The sequence below is a fragment of the Mesoplodon densirostris genome, chromosome 5 (assembly GCF_025265405.1).
Source record: "Mesoplodon densirostris isolate mMesDen1 chromosome 5, mMesDen1 primary haplotype, whole genome shotgun sequence".
NCBI lineage: Eukaryota > Metazoa > Chordata > Mammalia > Artiodactyla > Ziphiidae > Mesoplodon > Mesoplodon densirostris.
The window spans coordinates 136995165-137013817 of record NC_082665.1 but is presented as its reverse complement, the minus strand read 5'-3'; the positions used below and the strand labels follow the sequence as shown (position 1 = coordinate 137013817).

Genomic DNA, 18653 nt, shown 5'->3' with positions numbered 1-18653 from the left:
TCTCCCTTTGTAGTCAAGCTGTCCTCCACCCCCAGCTCCTACATATGTGACTTTATAAGAAACTGCCAAGTGTTTCCCACAGTGGCTGTACCATTTCACCTTCCCACCTGCAATGCATGAGGGTCCCAGTCGTTCTGCATTCTTACTGGCACTTGGCAGGTTTTTAAAAATTGTAGTCATTTAATAGAAGTGTAGTTTATCTTGTAGCTCTAATTTGCATTTGCCAAATGACTAATGATGTTGAGCATCCTTCTGTGAGTTTACTTGCCTTCCATATATCTTTTTTGTTGAAGTGTCTGTTCATATCTTCTGTGCATTTTTTTTTTTTTTTTTTTTTTTTTTTTTTTTTTTGCGGTACGCAGGCCTCTCTCTGTTGCGGCCTCTCCCGTTGCGGAGCACAGACTCCGGATGCGTAGGCTCAGCGGCCATGGCTCATGGGCCCAGCCGCTCCGCAGTATGTGGGATCTTCCCAGACCGGGGCACGAACCTGTGTCCCCTGCATCGGCAGGCGGACTCTCAACCACTGCGCCACCAGGGAAGCCCTTCTGTGCATTTTTTATTGAATTGTTTATTACTAGTATTATTGAGTTTTGAGAATTGTTTATGCATGCTGGATACAAGCCCTTTATCAGATAAGTAATTCACAAATATTTTCTCTGAGTTTGTGACTTGTCTTTTCATTCTCTTATCAGTATCTTTTGAAGAGCAGTCCTTATTTTTCTGAATTCCAATTTATGAGTTTTTTTCTTTTCTTTTTTTTTTTTTTTTTTTTGCGGTACGCGGGCCTCTCACTGTTGTGGCCTCTCCCATTGCGGAGCACAGGCTCCGGATGCGCAGGCTCAGCAGCCATAGCTCACGGGCCTAGCCACTCCGGGGCATGTGGGATCCTCCCGGACCGGGGCACGAACCCGTGTCCCCTGCATCGGCAGGCGGACTCTCAACCACTGCACCACCAAGGAAGCCCGAGTTTTTTTCTTTTATGTATCACGTTTAGAGGTCAAATCTAAGAAGTCTTTCCCTAATGCAAGGTCACAAATAATTTCCTGTATGTTTTTCTTCTAGACATTTTTTGGCTTTAGGTTTACATTTAAGTCTATGATCCATTTTGAGTTATTTTTTGTATATGGCCAAGGTTAAATTTTTTTTTTGCATATGGATATCCAATTGTTTCAGTACTTAAAAAGCTGACCATAGACTTAACATATGACCCAGCAATCCCACTCCTAGATATTTGCCTAACAGCATTAAAAACATATGTCCACTCACAAATCTGTATGTAAATGTTTACAGTGGCTTTATTCATATTTGCTAAAAATTGAAACACATCTTAAATATTCATCAACTGGTGAATGGACAAACAAGCTGTGACCTGTCCATAAAACAAAATACTACTTAGTAATACAAAGGAACAGACTGTGGGTGCATACAATAGGATGGGTGTACTGAAATGCATTATGCTAACTGAAAGTAAGTGAATTCAAAAGGCTGCGTATCGTATGATTCCATATATGTGATGTTCTGGAAAAAGCAAAATGATAAGGACAGAAAACAGATCAGTGGTTGCCCAGGGGTGGAGGGTAGGGGAGGATATTGACCACAAAGGGGCACCAGGGATATTTGGGGGGTAATTGAAGTGTTCTATATCTTGATTGTGGTGGTATTTACATGCCTCTATGCATCAGTCAAAATTCATAGACCTGTACACCTAAAAAGGATGAGGTGTATTGTATGTAGTTATACCTCTATAAGCCTTACTGAAAACAAAAAAAAAAGCAGGAGGAACAAGGTCTAGAATGAGCAGGGCCCTCCAGACGGGAACGATAACCTCAGCAAACGTGACCATTTGGCATGGAGGAAAGAAGAGCTTAGTTAGAGAGAAGAAAAGGATCACTGGGCCAAGAGTCAGGCGCCCAGGTTCTGGTCCACTCTGGGACCCTGAGCAGGCTAATTGGTCCCTCTTTCTCTCTGTAAAATGAGAGTGTTCCATGGGCAGCCTGGGAAATGACCAGGCATTTGAAATTTGACAAAGGAAGTTCATGTTTCAGCTTCTTTTCTAACTCTCTGAACTCCCTAAACCTTGATTTCCTTATCTGAAAAATAAGACTAATCCCACCTTTCTCTCACATCTGTGAGGATTCAATGACATCAGCGTATGGAGAACCTAGCGCCTGGTAGGTGTTCCGTAGAGGTCTGCTGTGGTGCGCCCCTAAGGCCAATTCCACCACAATCCACCCCTTCCCACTTCCTCAAAGACACTGCTGAGGAATTCTCTCCTCTTTCTGCCACAGCATCAATTTTCCCCGTCTGTTAGGTCATTTCCATCATCACACAAACATGCTATCATTTTCTCATCTTAAAACAAAAAATCTCACTTAAGTCCTTCTCCAGCTATTACCCTCTTTCTCCGTTTCCCTTAAAGCAAAAGCTCTCAGGGAGTTGCCTACACTCTCAGCATCTCATTCCTCTCTCCACTTTCTCTCTAGAACCCATCGCACTAATGCTACATTTCCCAGGGCACCAAAGAGCTTCCAGCTGCCAAACCCAACGGTCCATCTTGCTCCTCATCTTACCTGGTCTACGTTTGACACAGCGGCTCATTCCCTCCTCCTGGAAATGCTTTCTTCCCCCTGGCTTGCAGAAACTGCACTCTCCTGGGTTTGCTACCTCCCTGGCTACCATCTTGAACTACTTTGTTGGTTCACCTCATCTCCTGAGCCATCCAGGGGACAACTCATTCCTTGACCTCTTCACCCTCTTCCCGTACTCCCCTGGTGCTCTATGCAGTATCAGGGCTTTAACTGGAAGTACTCTCAAGCAGATGTTTCCAGCCCAGACTTCTCCCTGAATTCCACCCTTGCATGTCCTCCAATTACCTACTGAACATCTGGACTGGGATATTGAATAGGCATCTCAATGTGTCCCAAACTGAACTCATAATCTCCTCTTCTCACCCTTGCTTCCCTTAGCCTTCTTCCTTTAGCAAGCCTTCGGTTGCTGGCAGTCCAGTTCTTCCTTGGCCTCATCCTTGATGCTTCTCTAACTCTCACATTTCATGTTTAATCCATCAGGAAAACCTCCTGGCACCACCTTCAGAGCCTGACCACATCTCCCTGTCTTCACTGCTCCACCTGGTCTAAACCACCACCATCTCTCACTTGGAGGACTGCAAGGGCTTCCTAACTGGTCTCCCTGTTTCCACCCTTCCATCCTGCAGTCTGCTCTCAACCCAGTAGCCAGTGGAATCTTTTAAAAGTGAATTGGGGGCTTCCCTGGTGGCGCAGTGGTTGAGAGTCCGCCTGCCGATGCAGGGGACACGGGTTTGTGCCCCGGTCCGGGAAGATCCCACATGCCGCGGAGCGGCTAGGCCCGTGAGCCATGGCCGCTGGGCCTGTGTGTCTGGAGCCTGTGCTCCGCAACGGGAGAGGCCACAACAGTGAGAGGCCCGCGTACCACACACACACACACACACAAAAAAAAGTGAATTGGGTTATTTCAGTCCCCTGCTCAAACCCTTCTAGAAAATTCTAATCTCACCCAGAGTATAAGCCAAGTCAATACAATGGCCTACTAGGCAGTACATGATTGGACTTCTTGTCAGACCTCTGACTTCATCTGCTACCTGTTTCCTTGCTTGGTGTGCTCCAGCCACTAGTCTCCTTACTGTACTTCAAACGAGCCAGGAACACTGCTACCTCGGGGCCTTTGCACATACTGTTCCCTCAGCCTGTATATTTCCCTAGATAACTCATGGCTTGCTCCTTTACCTCCATGTATTTACTTAGATGCCACTTTCTCGGGGAGGCCTTCTTTATTTAAAGTTGCAACCCCCTGCTCAGTCACCCCCCCACCCCCGAACTCCCAACATCTTGTGTTGTTTTTATTTTTCTCCATAGTAATTATCACCATTTGATAAGTGGTATATTTTTACTTATTTGTTTCTTTGTTTCCCCCATAACATGAGGACAGGTGCATTGGTCTGTTTTATCCACTGCTGTATTCCTAGCACCTAAGAATGCTGGCAAAACAGTATTTCTCAAGCTTTTGTTTTCACTGTTGCTTCTCATCCAAGGGGTCTTTTTAGACATTCCTCCTAATCACCCTCCGCTTATGAAATTTTTTTTTTTTTTTTTCTTTTTGCGGTATGTGGGCCTCTCACTGTTGTGGCCTCTCCCGTTGCGGAGCACAGGCTCCGGATGCACAGGCCCAGCGGCCATGGCTCACGGGCCCAGCCGCTCCGCGGCATATGGGATCCTCCCAGACCGGGGCACGAACCCGTATCCCCTGCATCGGCAGGCGGACTCTTAACCACTGCGCCACCAGGGAGGCCCCACTTATGAAATTTTAATACCACAGATATATTGTGTATTGGTTTCTGTATTGTATTTGTATATGTACTTTATACACATATAATACATACTTTCTAAGGAGTAAGGGATATTTTCTTGCCCCCAAGAATCAATTTTCACCTCCTTAGGGGGTTCTGCTGCTGTGGAGAATGCATAATGTAGCTTCTGGACCCAGATGTGTTGGATGGATACGTTTTGCTTGGCGTAGGATGCAGGGATGGAGTCTGGTTAGCAGGTTTGGGGGTTCTTGGTGGAAACCAGTGATTCTAATGGAAAGGAGTTAGCGCCACATCGGTGAGGAGGGAAGGAAAGAGAGGAGAGGACCGTACAGATAGCGACCTCAGGGCCAAAGGAGAAGAAGAAGGGTGTTGGCAGTTTTAAGTGTGATGGGAGTTTCTGGTTGAGAACCAGAATTTGTCCTTTGAGTCAGGCAGTCACTGGTGACCTTGATATAAGCTGTTTCTGGGGTTGGTGGTAATAGAAGCTGAATTGAGTTTTTGGAGAGAATCTGGGACAATGCGGAAATAAAATAGAATAGTTGCCAAAGGGATGATAGGAGCCAGCGTGGTTTTTTTTTTTTTTTTTTTTTTTTTTTTTCCTTTTAAGAAGTTGAAAGACCTGGCTGGCAACTGGAATGGAATTTCAAATCTCTTTATTAAAAGAAAAATTTTAATCCAACATACTTGGGAGATTGTCAACATGTTAGATGGAAACTGATGGCTGTTTAATAACAAGGTTTAAGGTTTGGGATTTGTGAAAGAATCCGTCGCAGACTTGAACATGACACAGCTCTTTTTTGTTAGCAGGGCAGGAGGATGGGGGAAGATGGACTTGCTCTCTCCATATTCCTGTTAGTTTGAGCAAAGGTCCAACTGTTTATGGGGGGATCTTATAATTGAACAACATTATAACAGTGAAATGGAAATTAAGATACAAATTTCACCCACAATCTCACCAACATAAAAAGCAAGCTTTTTCTTTATTTTTGTTCCTTTCAAATCTTTGTCCATCTTAATATTTATTTCGTACATTACTATCATCATAATGAAGTTTTAAGGTCACATTCTGTTCTTTTTACTCAGAATATAAGCATTTCCCATGTCATACAGATTGTCTTCATAACTACCATTTAGATAACTACATGGATTTTCCATCAAACCAATGCAGTATTGTCCATTAGGTAGCCTTCCATTATTTCAGTATTATAGCTAATGCTTCCATGAACATTTTCAAGCACATACCTTTTTCTCTCTTATTATGAGGGTGGGTGATGAGCAGGAATAACCTTTCTGGATGAATTCCCAGGAAAGGAATTACTTGGGCCAGCATGCTTTCTAAGAGAATGCTATCTAGATATGGAAAGGTCGAGGGAACCTAAAGATGGTGAGTTATAGTCTGTAACAAACATGTTAAACTCCTGGTTCAAAGCTCAATTTCCCCTCTGTGAAGTCTGGAAAGTGGAGATTTCTGACAAGATATGGAGTCAGAAACAGAGCTAGAAGAAACTAGTCATTGGACTGACTCTACCAATAGAATAGAAGGCAGCCAAGTCACAGGAGGGAGAGGAGAGAAAGGGAACCCATATCACATAGCTCGCTCAGCACTGAGGAAGGCTGTGGTACCCTCATGACTATGGTCTACTATTATGAAACAGAGCTGAGTAAGTCACAAGTTAATGACTGGGAGTGAAAACGCAGTCACAGGGATGCTCTCTTTAGGAAGTTTACCCTCCTGCTGTCATTTGGCCGGAGGGGGGTAGGGCTCTATTCCTTGGGCTGTGTGTCTTGCCTCTGGTCTGTGGCACCCCATTTCTGCAAAGCCTTTTCCAGTCTTTCCCTCTTCTGTCCCTCGTCAGATATTCCAAACCTCCCCCCGCTTTTAAGCACCTGTCACATCCCAACTCCATTTCCCTTAGTCTTCTCTGCCTAGCCTACAAAAGGCTCAAAAATATCTAGCGAACTGAACTGTTCCATTTCACAGAGAAAACAGAGGCTATCTGAGGAATTCCCTCAACTTTTCAGTACCCCAGGGCCACCCTTGTTTTTGGTCCAGGCCAACATTCCCTCCATTCTTAATGAAAACCTTTTTTCTCCTGTCCAAGGCTTGGCGTCCTCCCTGTGCTCTCACACCCTTTTTTGCTTCACAGGGTCCTTCCTAAATCCACTAATTATCTACGTATCCTATCTGTCTTCAGCTTTTTCCTCCCTACTGGTCTATCCCTTCAGCATAGAAGCATACTCAAGATTCTCCCATTGCGCACGTGCGCACGTACACACACACACACACACGCACACACACACACACACCCTAGCCTGGCCTTAGGACTCTTCTAACTACTCCCTGACCTCAGTCTTTCTTTGGGTCCTTACATTTCATTCCTTCCTCAGCTCCTGCAAGGACCTCCTTTCTTAAAGGAGGACCACTCCATCAAGCCTGCTTTAGCAAAGGTACCCCATGATCGTCTGTAAGAGTCACAGGGCTATCTTCGTTGTCTCCCACGTGATGTCCCTGTGGTGGTCAGGACTGTTGACCATTGCTTCCTGGTTGAAGGGTTCCTCCCACGGTTCCCCCTCAGCCAGTTCCCTCCCAGCTCACTGATCATCCCCTCTCAGTCTCCTTAGCAAGCCCCTCCTCCTCTACCTGGAAATATTGGTGTTTTCTAGAACACATCTTCTTTTGCATTCTCATTCGATTCCCCTCTCTGGGAAGCCTCCTCTTCAGCTGTAGCTCCAACCACCACCTCCAATGTGCCAATTCCCGGCACTGTGCCTCTGCCCCAGCCTCGCTCATGACCTCCAGATCTGCGTAACTGATGCAGGCTCTTGTTGCTGGCCCATAAGTGAACCTCATTAAACATGACCCAAAGTAGCTTCATCTCTCTAAATTTTCCTCTTCTGTATTTAGCTTGGTGGATGATCACAACCGTCCCTCCAGAGGAAATCTGGGGTTCGTCCTCTGTCACCAAGTCCTGTTGATTTTTGATTCTGATTATCTTGGAAATATCTGCTCCCCTTTCCAGCCCTCTGACAGTGCTTTGGTTTGAACCTCCAGATCTTGGAGGAGCCTTCTGACTCTCCTCCCCACCTCTCTTTTGGTCTTCTAATCCATCTTCTGTTCTGACACATACCTGCTAAACATCCTTAAAGGGTCTCCCAATGCCCACAGGATAAAGCTAACTGCTTCCGTTCAGCAAAGCCCCTCACATTCTGGTCCCAGCTTCCTCTCCAGCCTTACCTTCCTTCTCCACCTTGTCTCTCATGCATCCTCTGCGCTCTGGCCACAGTAGGTTCTTCATACAGCTCATGCTGTTCCTTTGCTCAGAGTGGCTTCTTCAATGCCATTTAGTGAAATCTAACTCTAATCCTTCCTTTCCTTGGATTTCTCTGTGCCTTGCCCTGACAGAGAGTAATTCTCCTTCTTTGAGCTTTCTGAACAACATTCATGGTGATGGTAAAGGGTGCTATTCCACCATCCACAGTTCTAGTTCTTCTCCATTCTGTTCTCACGATAGGATTGCACGTTTTGGCCCCTTTGGAGGCCCCATAACAACCTTGGCCAAGAAAATATAGTGGCAGTGGCATGTGTCAGTTCCGGGTCGGAGAATTTAGTTGCCAGTGTGAGAGCCTACACAGCTCTTTGTTGCAACCACTGGTGACATTCCAGATGGTGGCTGCATCCTGAAACAGACCTATAGCTAATCTCTGACGAATACATACTGTGAGCAAGAAATCAATCTTTGTTGGGGTTTTTTTTTTTTGTTTGTTTGTTTGTTTGGCCATGCTGCACAGCTTGAGGGATCTCAGTTCCCCGACCAGGGATTGAACCCGGGCCATGGCAGTGAAAAAGCCTGGAATCCTAACCACTAGGCCACCAGGGAACTCCCATTCTTTGTTGATTTAAACCTATAACATTTGGACGTGTTTGTTATTAAAACACAACCTAGCCCTTCTTGACTGAGGAACCTGTACAGCTCTTATAAGTGGTCAGTTATTTAAAAACACTTCTGCTAGATTCTTAGTTGTTTCGCTTATTCCCTTTGTGTCCTCAGAGTCTAGAAGAACACTTGGGCACATAAGCACCAATGATCTTTTTTTGGGGGGTGTGAGCAGGATGAGGGCACATATACTCTAACTTACAAAGAATTTGTGTCTTACATGTGAGGTTACATTGTTTTCAGTAGATATTGGAAAGTAACAAGATAAAAAAACTGTTTTTGCTAACTGCTAAGTATGTTCTTTTATTACTTGCCATTAATCCATGTTTTATTTGATTGCTATAAATGTATGGCTTTCATTTCACTTGCCTTAAAATTTATTTGATTTCTATCTCCTGGGTTCTTCTGTTATATTTTATCCTGAAACTTGGTTCTCTTTTTATCTCTTACTGATTCCAGTCTAGCAGTCGTATCTTTCAGCCTGCAATTCTTAAAACAGGAATCAGTAAACCCGGTCTAAACCTATGTTTAGGCACTAACCAAGACTATGAGATGGTTAGAATATCATGCATGACCAAAGCAAGAAGGGCGGGGAGCTGGGGGGAAGAGAGAAAAATAGCCAGGCATTAACCAAAGGACAATATGGCAGGTTTGGGAAAGCACAGCTTTTGGAATTAGGAAAGTCTGAGATTAATCAGTTTTTTCCATTTACTGCTCGTGGGGGCCCCTGCTACCTCAGCTCCCTTACCTGTAAATGTGGGTGGTAATAGAAATAAGTCACAGAATTTTTGAGAGACACAGTGAGATCACTTATGTGGGAGCTCTTTGTAAATTTTACGTAATCGCTTAAATATTTTTTAACATGACGAGAATGGCAGAAGAGTTGTAGTTCCACCAAGAGCGGTGGATGTAAGAACTCAGTGCGGCGAGAGTGCTGGCATTTTCAAGTCTCAGCCTTGACCACTGGGAGGGACAGGAGTTATTTGGCCCACAGGTGGGGTCATATCTGTACAGTAGGATCTAAGATCCTCCCAGAGGAGCCCTTAGGTTACATGCAAGTCAGGCAAACTATCTTGTAGCTCGGAGGTTTTTTTTTTTTTCTTGACCTGGTGGGTGACTATTGCTGTACGTAATCCAAGAACTTTGGATTGAGAGTTAATCACTTATTTGATACCTGTCACACACTCCCCTCAGTGTCTGATCTACTGTTCCCATTCTCGCTTCTGTTTCCCTTGTGCAATTGCTTGCACATTCTCTGTAATGGTTGTCTAACATGATGCTTGGGCTGATGACACACCTCTGAAGAGGACTCCTGACTCTTAGAAGGAGCAGGGCCCTTCCACAGGAGACACGCAGGTGGAGGCCAAGATATTCGCTTTATTTCTGATAAAGTGTTGAAGAACGTGGTTTAGATCGTCCACCCGGTTCCGCTGAGTTAGGAGCCTCCCCCCCACTCCCTGCCAGCCACAGGCAGGGCTGGACAGCCGAGGGCCTCCCTATCCAGGGCAGAGCTGGCTCCTTACCCTGCCCAGGGGAAGAGCAGACTCCGGTAACTGGTGGGCAGACTTAGAAAGAGGGGAAGGCTTTGAAGCCGCTGGGGCTGGGAGCCAAGTACACTCAGTTTCTTACTGCAAACCCATCCATCAGATCTCTCATTCCCTCCGAGGCCAGGTGGGTGTGGATGAAGTGTGAGACCCTTCACAGAAATATGCAGCTAAAGGAATGGAAGGCAAGCATCCCAACTCAAATTTGAGCAGAAAACCCCCCAGCTGGGTGGAAACAATACTAAATACTGATTCTCCTCACTGCCCTCCTTCTGGTGACCTGCCCAGCCCTAACACTGAGGGCTTCTGACTCTTGGGCTCACCTGATTCTACCTGTTTTGGCCGTCATCCACCGCAATAGTTCTCAACTGTGGCTACACATTAGAATCACTTGGGGAGCTTCTAAACCATCCAGTGCTCAGGCCCCACCTCCAGAGATCCTGATTCAATTGGTCTGGGATGGAGCCTTGGCATCAGTAGTTTTCAAGACTCCCCGGGTGATTCTAAATCACAGCCAGGGTTACAGACCACTGATCTAATGGTTTAGGTCGCGTCGACCCTATTCGTCTTCATCTGGCTAGATGTAAACTGCAGGTAACACCATCTGTGAAGCTCTCGGAATGAAGGCAGCCCCTCTGGTAATGATGATAGCGATGGTGCCTCCACTTCCTCCTAGATTAAAGCCGTGATGGTAGCTTCAGAGGTCCTGTTTTTCTTCTCCACTTGTCCTTCGCATAAAAGGTAGGTTTCAAAAAGAAGTTGTATTTGGCCCCTTGGTGCTCAGCTATTCATTTTCTTGAAAGGGAATAAGGGGGAAGATTTCTTTTCTTCTTACAGAAATGCTCTTGATCTGACTTTCCCCTCAGCCCATCTGCAGCCAGTCATTATGAAAATCCAGCAAAAGACATTCCCTGACATAAACTCAATGCATTCATCTCCTTTAATATCACCCCTAGTCGCACACCCAGGTATGGAGCCAGGCTTCTGATGGCTCCGTGGTCAGGGAGAATGGAATCCGTGACCCCAGCACTTAAAAGGAGGAGACATGATGATACGATAGAACCATTTAAAATACAGTCTTCTTGGTACCGCGCCTGAATTTCTCTCAGCTGAACTGTATGTACCTGACTCCAGCCTATTGGAAGCAGCCCCATCAGTGAGTCTTAATGACCCACAGTGGCTGAGGGACAGCAGATGCTTTGGTGCATCTGTGTCTCTGATAACAGAATCCATTTAACTGCTGTGAATCCATGGGGTATGATTATATTGGGGTAATAACTCCCAAGAATGGCTTTGCCACAGTTATAACATGCTGAGAGGGAGCGAAATACGAATCCTGCCTGAATTCGTCTGCCAGGTACAGTTAGCTATTCATCAGTGCCGTCATACCTGTAATAAAACAACATCACACCACAACCAGTCTGGGTGTTCAGCTGCATGACTAGACGAAAGGCACATTTGTCACTGTTTAATTTAGATGAGTTTTGTTTTGAAAAGAAATATGCCGTTAGCTTTATGAAAACCCTGATATAGTTCAGAGATTAAAATGAGTTTTTATTTTTCATCTCTTGAAAAAAAAGAGATCTGGATTTATACTCATTCTATCCCATCTATCCCATTGATTCCTCATAAAAAAAATATCAGTTTTTGTAGTGAATCAAATGTACCTTTTTTTTTTTTTTTTTTTTCCATCCCTGCCTCTGTTTTGAAACTGTTCATGTCACCTCAGGAAGGAGGCTGCCATTTTCACTATTGCTGTGGTGAAGTATTTATTGTAGTCCAAGTAGCTAACTTTGAAGATCATACCATGTGGGTTTTCGTTGGCAGAGATTTTAAATCAGCTAACCACATGTGCGGTCAGATATCTCTGCCTGCAACGTAAACTGTCAACATCAAGGTAATATAATTACATAACCCATGTGACCTGCTCAACCTAGATTCTTAAACAGGCTTGGCTTGACAGTTTTACTTTCCAAAGGTCAAAGATTGGGACTGAGATATCAGGGCCACTGAAATGTGAAATAAAGAGGAAATGAATGAATTCAAATCTTAAGGCCAAGTACCATCACCTGGTCACATGAGAACTATCTCTTGTGAAGCACCAATATAATTGTTTCTCATCTTTGAGGTTTTTTTAAAAAAATTGAAGTATAGTTGACTTCCAATATTATATTAATTTCAGGTGTACAACATAGCAATTTGATCTTTTTATAGATTATACTGCAAAGTTATACAATATTGACTATATTTCCTGTGTTGTATATTACATCCTTATAACTATTTATTTTATAACTGGGAATTTGTACCCCTTATCCACTTCCCCTACTTTGCCTGCCCCACCCAGCTCCCGTCTGCTAACCACTAGTTTGTTCTCCGTTATCTGTAGGTCTGTTTCTGTTTTGTTGTATTTGTATTTTGCAATTCACCGCATATATAATTGAAAACACATGGTATTTGTCTTTCTCTGTGGGACATTTTACTAAGTATAACACCCTCCAGTTTGATCCACATTGTCACAAGTGGCAAGATTTCATTCTTTTTATGGCTGAGTAATATTCCATTGTATACATAAAACGTATCTTTTTTTATCCATTCATCTGTTGATGGATACTTTGTTTCTCTATCTTGGCTGTTATAAATGATGCTGCTATGAACATAGGGCTGTGTATATCTTTTGGAATTAGTGTTTTTGCTTTCTTGGATAAATATCTCGGTGTGGAATTGCTGGATTGTGTGGTAGTCCTATTTTTAATTTTTTGAGGAACCTCCATAGTATAGTGGGTAGTGGGTATACCAATTTACATTCCCACCAACAGTGCACAAAGGTTCCTTTTTCTCCTCATCCTCACCAACCCTACATAATATTTTAAATAGGTGGTGAAACCGAGTCCTACTCTTACATTTTCCTCAACTCTTTGCATCCTTTTTTGCATATTGTAAGGAGCCAGAATGTGGCAGAGGAACGAGCAGATCAAGAATTTCAATCCTAGGTCTGCTACCTACTAGGTCTGGGTCTTTGGGAAGGTTTTGTGACCTCTCTGAGTTTCCAGTTTCTGTATTTGTTCAAGAGAAGTAGCACCATAACACCTCCCATGTAAGGGTTGGAGTTCATATCTGCAAAATGCCTGGCACCCGTGAGACACCCAATAAATGGGCAGCTGAAATTAGTATTTTTTTCTTTTGGATTGTCTGAAAGTCCTTGGGGAAGATGAGTCACCCTCAGAGACTAAAAGAGAAGGCAGAGCAGCAAATTGTGAGGACAGTTTAGGAGTCATCCTCCAACAGGTGAAGTTCACGCTCCAGGGTTAAGTTCTGGAAGTTCCACTGAGGACCTGCCACATAGAGCCTCAGAAGCAGCCCCGTCACGTCAGCCTCTACTTCATCTCTCAGGAAAGCCCAGGTCAATGGCTTCACTGGCTGTTAGAGTGGAGGGTAATTTAAAGGGAAGGAAGGTGTGTGCATGTGTGTGTGTGTGTACACATATGTGCAAAATTACAATTGTCAAAGAAGGCTGATTTTGTGGATTTTTTTTTCTGGTCAGGGTATTAAACGTAGTTGTTAGGGAGGAAAGAGAAATTAACATTCTTGTCCTGTACTAGCCAAGGTGAGCCAGAAGTTCCTTTTCTCAAAAACATCTTTTCCATATTTCTCGCTAATTTAAGGATGATTTCTGCTTAAGTTCTGCCTTTGGGTGAAGAATACCCGTGGAGTGTTAGATACACTAGTCACTCCTCATTTCTTGCCATTTACCGGTTTATGAAATCAGATTCAGGCAAGAGGAGCTTTTCAGTGAGAATGGAACAGGAGTTTCTAGGAAAAATGAAAGAAAAAAAAAAGGAAGGAAGTAAGGCAGCCTCTCCCTGCCTTTTGATTTTCTCCCTTTTTTTGCTTTCTCAATAATTCTCTCTTAATTACTTGAGTGTTTATGGCTGTTCCTGCTCTTTGGAACCCACTAACCCATTTCCCTAGAATTCCAGAATTCCCCATTTTTTATGTTCTCCTTTTTTAACCTGCAATTTTCTACACAGAAAGTAAAAGGTTAGGATGGGGGGGGGGGAAAGAAGCATTCACTTTGATAATGAAATTCATCTGGGTCCTAATAAATGGTAGGTATTTCAGAATCCTTCACTTTAAAACTCAGGAGCTTTGAAAATGAAAGAGCCAAGGCACACAAAACTCACCACTTCTAATGATGGTGGCTAAAACCTGTCAGTGGGGGTTTCAAGCAACTGAAGCTAGAAGAGTCATGCAAATGTAAAGCTGGAACGGCCTTGTCTAGAACAGCCAGCCCCTTGTTGTATAGATCATAGAGTGTTTGAACTGCAAGAGACATTAGAAAGAGCCTAGTTTCACCTCCCATTTTATAGATGCAAGAACTGAAAACCAACGAAGTGACATAATTTGCTGGAAGTCTAACCTCTAGTGAGTGGCAAATTGCATTGCCAATTGCTTAAACATTTACTAAGTACCCCTTTGGGACAGGCATCATGCTAGGCCCTGGTTTGAGGGAGAAACGGGATGGTTTGAGGGATACACAGCCCCTTGCCTTCTTGGGGCTCTGGTTCTCCGTGCAGTGAAATACACATCCTTAAATGCTTTTAGTACAAGGTGACTTGAAATAACAGAGTGACATTAAGCTCTGGAAAGGATAAAGGAGGAAACAGTTATTTGACTGTGAGCATTTGGCTTTCCCTTCCTGCTAGTGATTCCTGAACATTACGATCTGCTATCCCACTCATCACTTTTTCCCCCCAATGGGAGGAAAACAACATCACAATTAGCTGGACTGGTTTTTTTTGTTTTGTTTTGTTTTTTGCGATACGCGGGCCTCTCACTACCGTGGCCTCTCCCGTTGCGGAGCACAGGCGCAGGTGCAGCGGCCATGGCTCACGGGCCCAGCCGCTCCGCGGCATGTGGGATCTTCCCGGACCGGGGCACGAACCCGTGTCCCCTGCATCGGCAGGCAGACTCTCAACCACTGTGCCACCAGGGAAGCCCAGCTGGACTGTTTTAATGGGTGAGTGAGACTAAACAGTATCACCCCCCCGCCCACCCCGAGCTAAAAGGCCAGAGGGGCCCTGCATGCTGGGTGACACAGTACAGGTGGCTTCCTTGCCCCCCTCCCTCCCACCAGGTAGTCTTCCTCAAACTCAATAGGTGTCCCTCCTACCCGCACCGTGCCCGCTTCCACACAGGCAGTGCGCTAAGGAAGGGGGGAGAGATAGGTATTGTTACTAGAAGGAGGTATGTCAAAGCCCCTTGCAGCTCCGCCATGTGTAGGTAGGGTGATGGGAAAGATGCAAGTAGATCACCTGGAACAGGTGGGAACAGCAGAAGACAGGAGTCACACTTGCAGGGGACCATGGAGACAGAGGGCCAACTCTCAGTGTTGGTCACAGAGACCCTGAATCCCAACTCTTCTACCTCAAAATATGTTTGAGAAGCCACCTGCTTGCTCACCGAAGTAGTTTCAGCATTCCCTCTGCAGTCTGGGTCATCTGCCTCATTTGGTCAAGAAACTGCTTCTCTAAAATGTGAAGTCAGCTAAATTTCTGCTAAGCTTTTTCCAAATTTTCCATCATAAGGTCCAAGATGCTTTAAAAAGTCTGACTCAAGTTGCAAGCTGTGATATGTGATTGATTACATTTTATTTTTCACATGTCAAAAAAAATATTCCATATGTTTTCCCCAGCTCATTGAACTGTCTTGGCAATGAAGAGATCAGCATCTCTAGGAATGATTGAGACCAAATGATTCTTGGGTATCATATTTTGATGATGCTCTACACCGTTTCAAACCAAAACAGAAACACACCCACACACCCTGAGCTCAAAAACCGGTACTTTTTGTCTTGATGACTACATTTAGAGTTTAAACATCATCATTAAAATTTTACAGGTGACATATCAGGAAAAACTAAGCCGACCAGTTGTGTTGCCTAGAAAGAAAAACAGTCCTTCATTATAATGAATGAAATTGTGTGCTAGGTATGAAGGCTAGTGACCTCAAGAAGATGAATCACTGACCCATAAATGGATGAGAATCAGCCAGAGTAAACGAGGCAGAAGTTTTCCCAGCTTAATTGTGCATGCTGGCAGGGAAGATTTTTGTGATAATTAAAAGAGATAGAATGGTCAATAGGGAACATTTAATAGGAACAAATACGACAACATCGCCTAACTATTTTTCTGGTCCATTCTTCATCCTCACGTTATACCATACATTTGGGTTTTAAGAGTGACACATACATTGCACATAAAAATAACACAGGTAAACTTGTACAGCAGAACCAAGCAAAAATTCATTTAGAATAAGGACACTGTCAATGCCCAATTTATTCAGAGTAAATCTCCAACTAAATTTGCACCGTCCAATGCAAGATTTTCTTCACTAGGCTGGGGAAAATGTTCAGAGTATCATGGGGACTAATGCAATCCTGTGAGATAGGCTAGGGTATTGTTTAAACCCCACCAGCTCTGTGAGTCTTCACAGAAAGCAAAGGGGCACCTGATTAGAACAACTTCATTATAGACAGGGCCGGCATAGGACACAGCCATAAAAAATCCTTCACTGAACCAGAGAGGACTGTGGCCCTGTGAGGATTAAATGAGACAAGATACGCATAGCGCTTACTGTGAAGTAAGTGTTTAGAAAACATATTGTTTTGGAACATGTCCTGTGCTATGAGTAAAGTTTATCTTCATTTCACTGTACAAAATGCAGAGGCTCCAGAAAAATCCCCGTAGGCTCCCTGCTTTTGTCTAAGTTCATTTGTGAGAAGCTTTACTCACACTTTAGCTGCCAATGACTCATGGTTAAATCGTTCCACTCATCTTTTTTCTTTTTTGTTTTTTAATACAGTTGCAAATCACGTGACATTCTGCTTTGTATTTTCTCCCCCCTAAGGGAAGCTAAGCAACTCTAAGAGCCCCATTACCTTAATGAACTAAAGCCATGCAGTGAAAAGGGTGGGTATCCACTTCATCAAATCTAGTAGATGATAATTTCTTGAAAAGCTGAAGACTAATTCTTGGGGATTTTCTGGAGCCCTATGCAAATTCATATCACTTAACAGCCTATGTGAGTTGAAGGTTGGTGTCCAATGACTGCTAAGAAATTGTCAGGAATGTTGCAGAAATATAAATAGGCCAGCACTGAAATTTAATTAGACACTGCATACGTTAATAATAAATTCAATTAATTTAGCCTTCTACCTATGCTAGAAAAAAAATACCCAGGCAAAATAAGAATTCATTTTAAATGCCTCAGTTGGTAACCTCCTTTCCCGAAGAGTGATTTATGCAGTAATTTCCTGGCTGTGTCTTCATAAGATTGTTCCAAACCAGCCCTTTTGAAATAATAATAATTTCTGAATGTGCACTAGGAGAGATATAACAAATGACTTTTTATTAATTTTCATTTAATGAATTGCCTATTCACATGGTAATTTTTTTAAAATTCTCTTCTTAAGATAAACAGGTTGTAAATACTACAGGTAACACTTCCATTTCACAAATATCGCGACAGGAAAATCTGTCTCATATTCTGTACGTGATTCGAAGGTTAATCAGTGGCAAATTTTCTATCCTAAATAGGCTTCTAATTCTTTCCCAGTTAGCACAGCATATCATTTTAAATTTCTATAGTCAAACGTTCCAAATTGGGTAAGGAAAAAAAAAAAAAAGAATATTTTTCAACAGCAAAGCTCCTAGGAGGGAAAATAAGGGTGTAGACAGGAAACAAAGTTCTGTGCAAGGGGGAAGAGCAGCTAGAGTTGGTTAAGAAGCCCATGACACTGGTTCTTTTTTAAAGACCAAAACCAAGATCATCTCTTACAGCTTTCCTGCTGCACAAGTTCCTCCCTTTTAAAAAAGGAGCCCATAATTTCTTACATAAATATTAATATTTAAGAATTTTAATTGCTTTTCTTTTCAAAAAGTTTAATTCCCTGGCAACTCATGAACTATAAGTTGTCAGAAGAAAAATAGCAAGAATGAAATAATAAAAACTAGGAAGAAGAAACTGCTCAGAAGAGACCTAGGTATTTCAAATAGTTCATACCTGTTTAAAAAATCCTGCAATAGACAGGGCCAGGCTCTTAAAAATAATTTCTTGCAACACTTGGAAGAGTTTGCCTAAAGTATTAAATAATTCAAATGCAATAGTTACTTACATGAGAACCGAAAGGGCCTTGCTCCCAGCCCGCATTGCCTCACGCCCTCTCCATGGAAAAGCCCGTACTGCATCTCGCCCATGAACTTGTCCAGCTCCTGCCCCGAGGCGTTGACGAGCAGAGCCCCAGTTTTACAGAGGAAGGTGGCTTTGATCCACAAAGGTGTCCCCAGGGCTGTCACAGCTCCGAGGGCACACACAAAACTTAACATCCCAGCCATGCAAAAAATAACTTTCTTCTGTTGGCTTGGCATGATGAGAAATGGCTCTTGTGAGGGTGAGGTTCAAAAACCAGACCTTTGTGACCGATGAGAAGTGACTGCCCCTTTGACTGCATTTATTATGGAAGGTGAACAGACAGAACCCCGCTGAAAAGGCAACTTCACCATCGACGGCGTTTCTCACCAGGTTAAATGTCAGAATGCCAGGATGTAGGTGGCTTCATCACGCTTACTTGGTTTTTTTCTCCTTTTCTGCTGCTGCTTCTAATTTGAAATCTTTGGACTAAGAATCTGTAAAATAAAACTCTTTCAAACTGCCTTCAAGTATCTCCTCTTGTGTCCCTTGGTAACAGAGGTCTAAGATAACAGATGGAGTCCTCCCTGTAACTTGATGAATGCCTCCCCTCTCCTCTGCCTTTTGTCTGATTGGGTGAGT

General features: G+C 43.5%; 1 protein-coding gene across 1 annotated transcript in view; it reads right to left on the bottom strand.

Annotated features, from left to right (window-relative positions):
- CLRN1 (clarin 1) overlaps positions 1 to 18250 on the bottom strand; it is a 38576-nt gene extending 20326 nt beyond the window's left edge. The window contains exon 1 of the mRNA XM_060099536.1: positions 17998 to 18250. Within this exon, the coding sequence (XP_059955519.1) occupies positions 17998 to 18250 (253 nt within the window). The remainder of the gene's footprint in view (positions 1 to 17997) is intronic.
- Between the last annotated feature and the right edge of the window lie 403 nt (positions 18251 to 18653).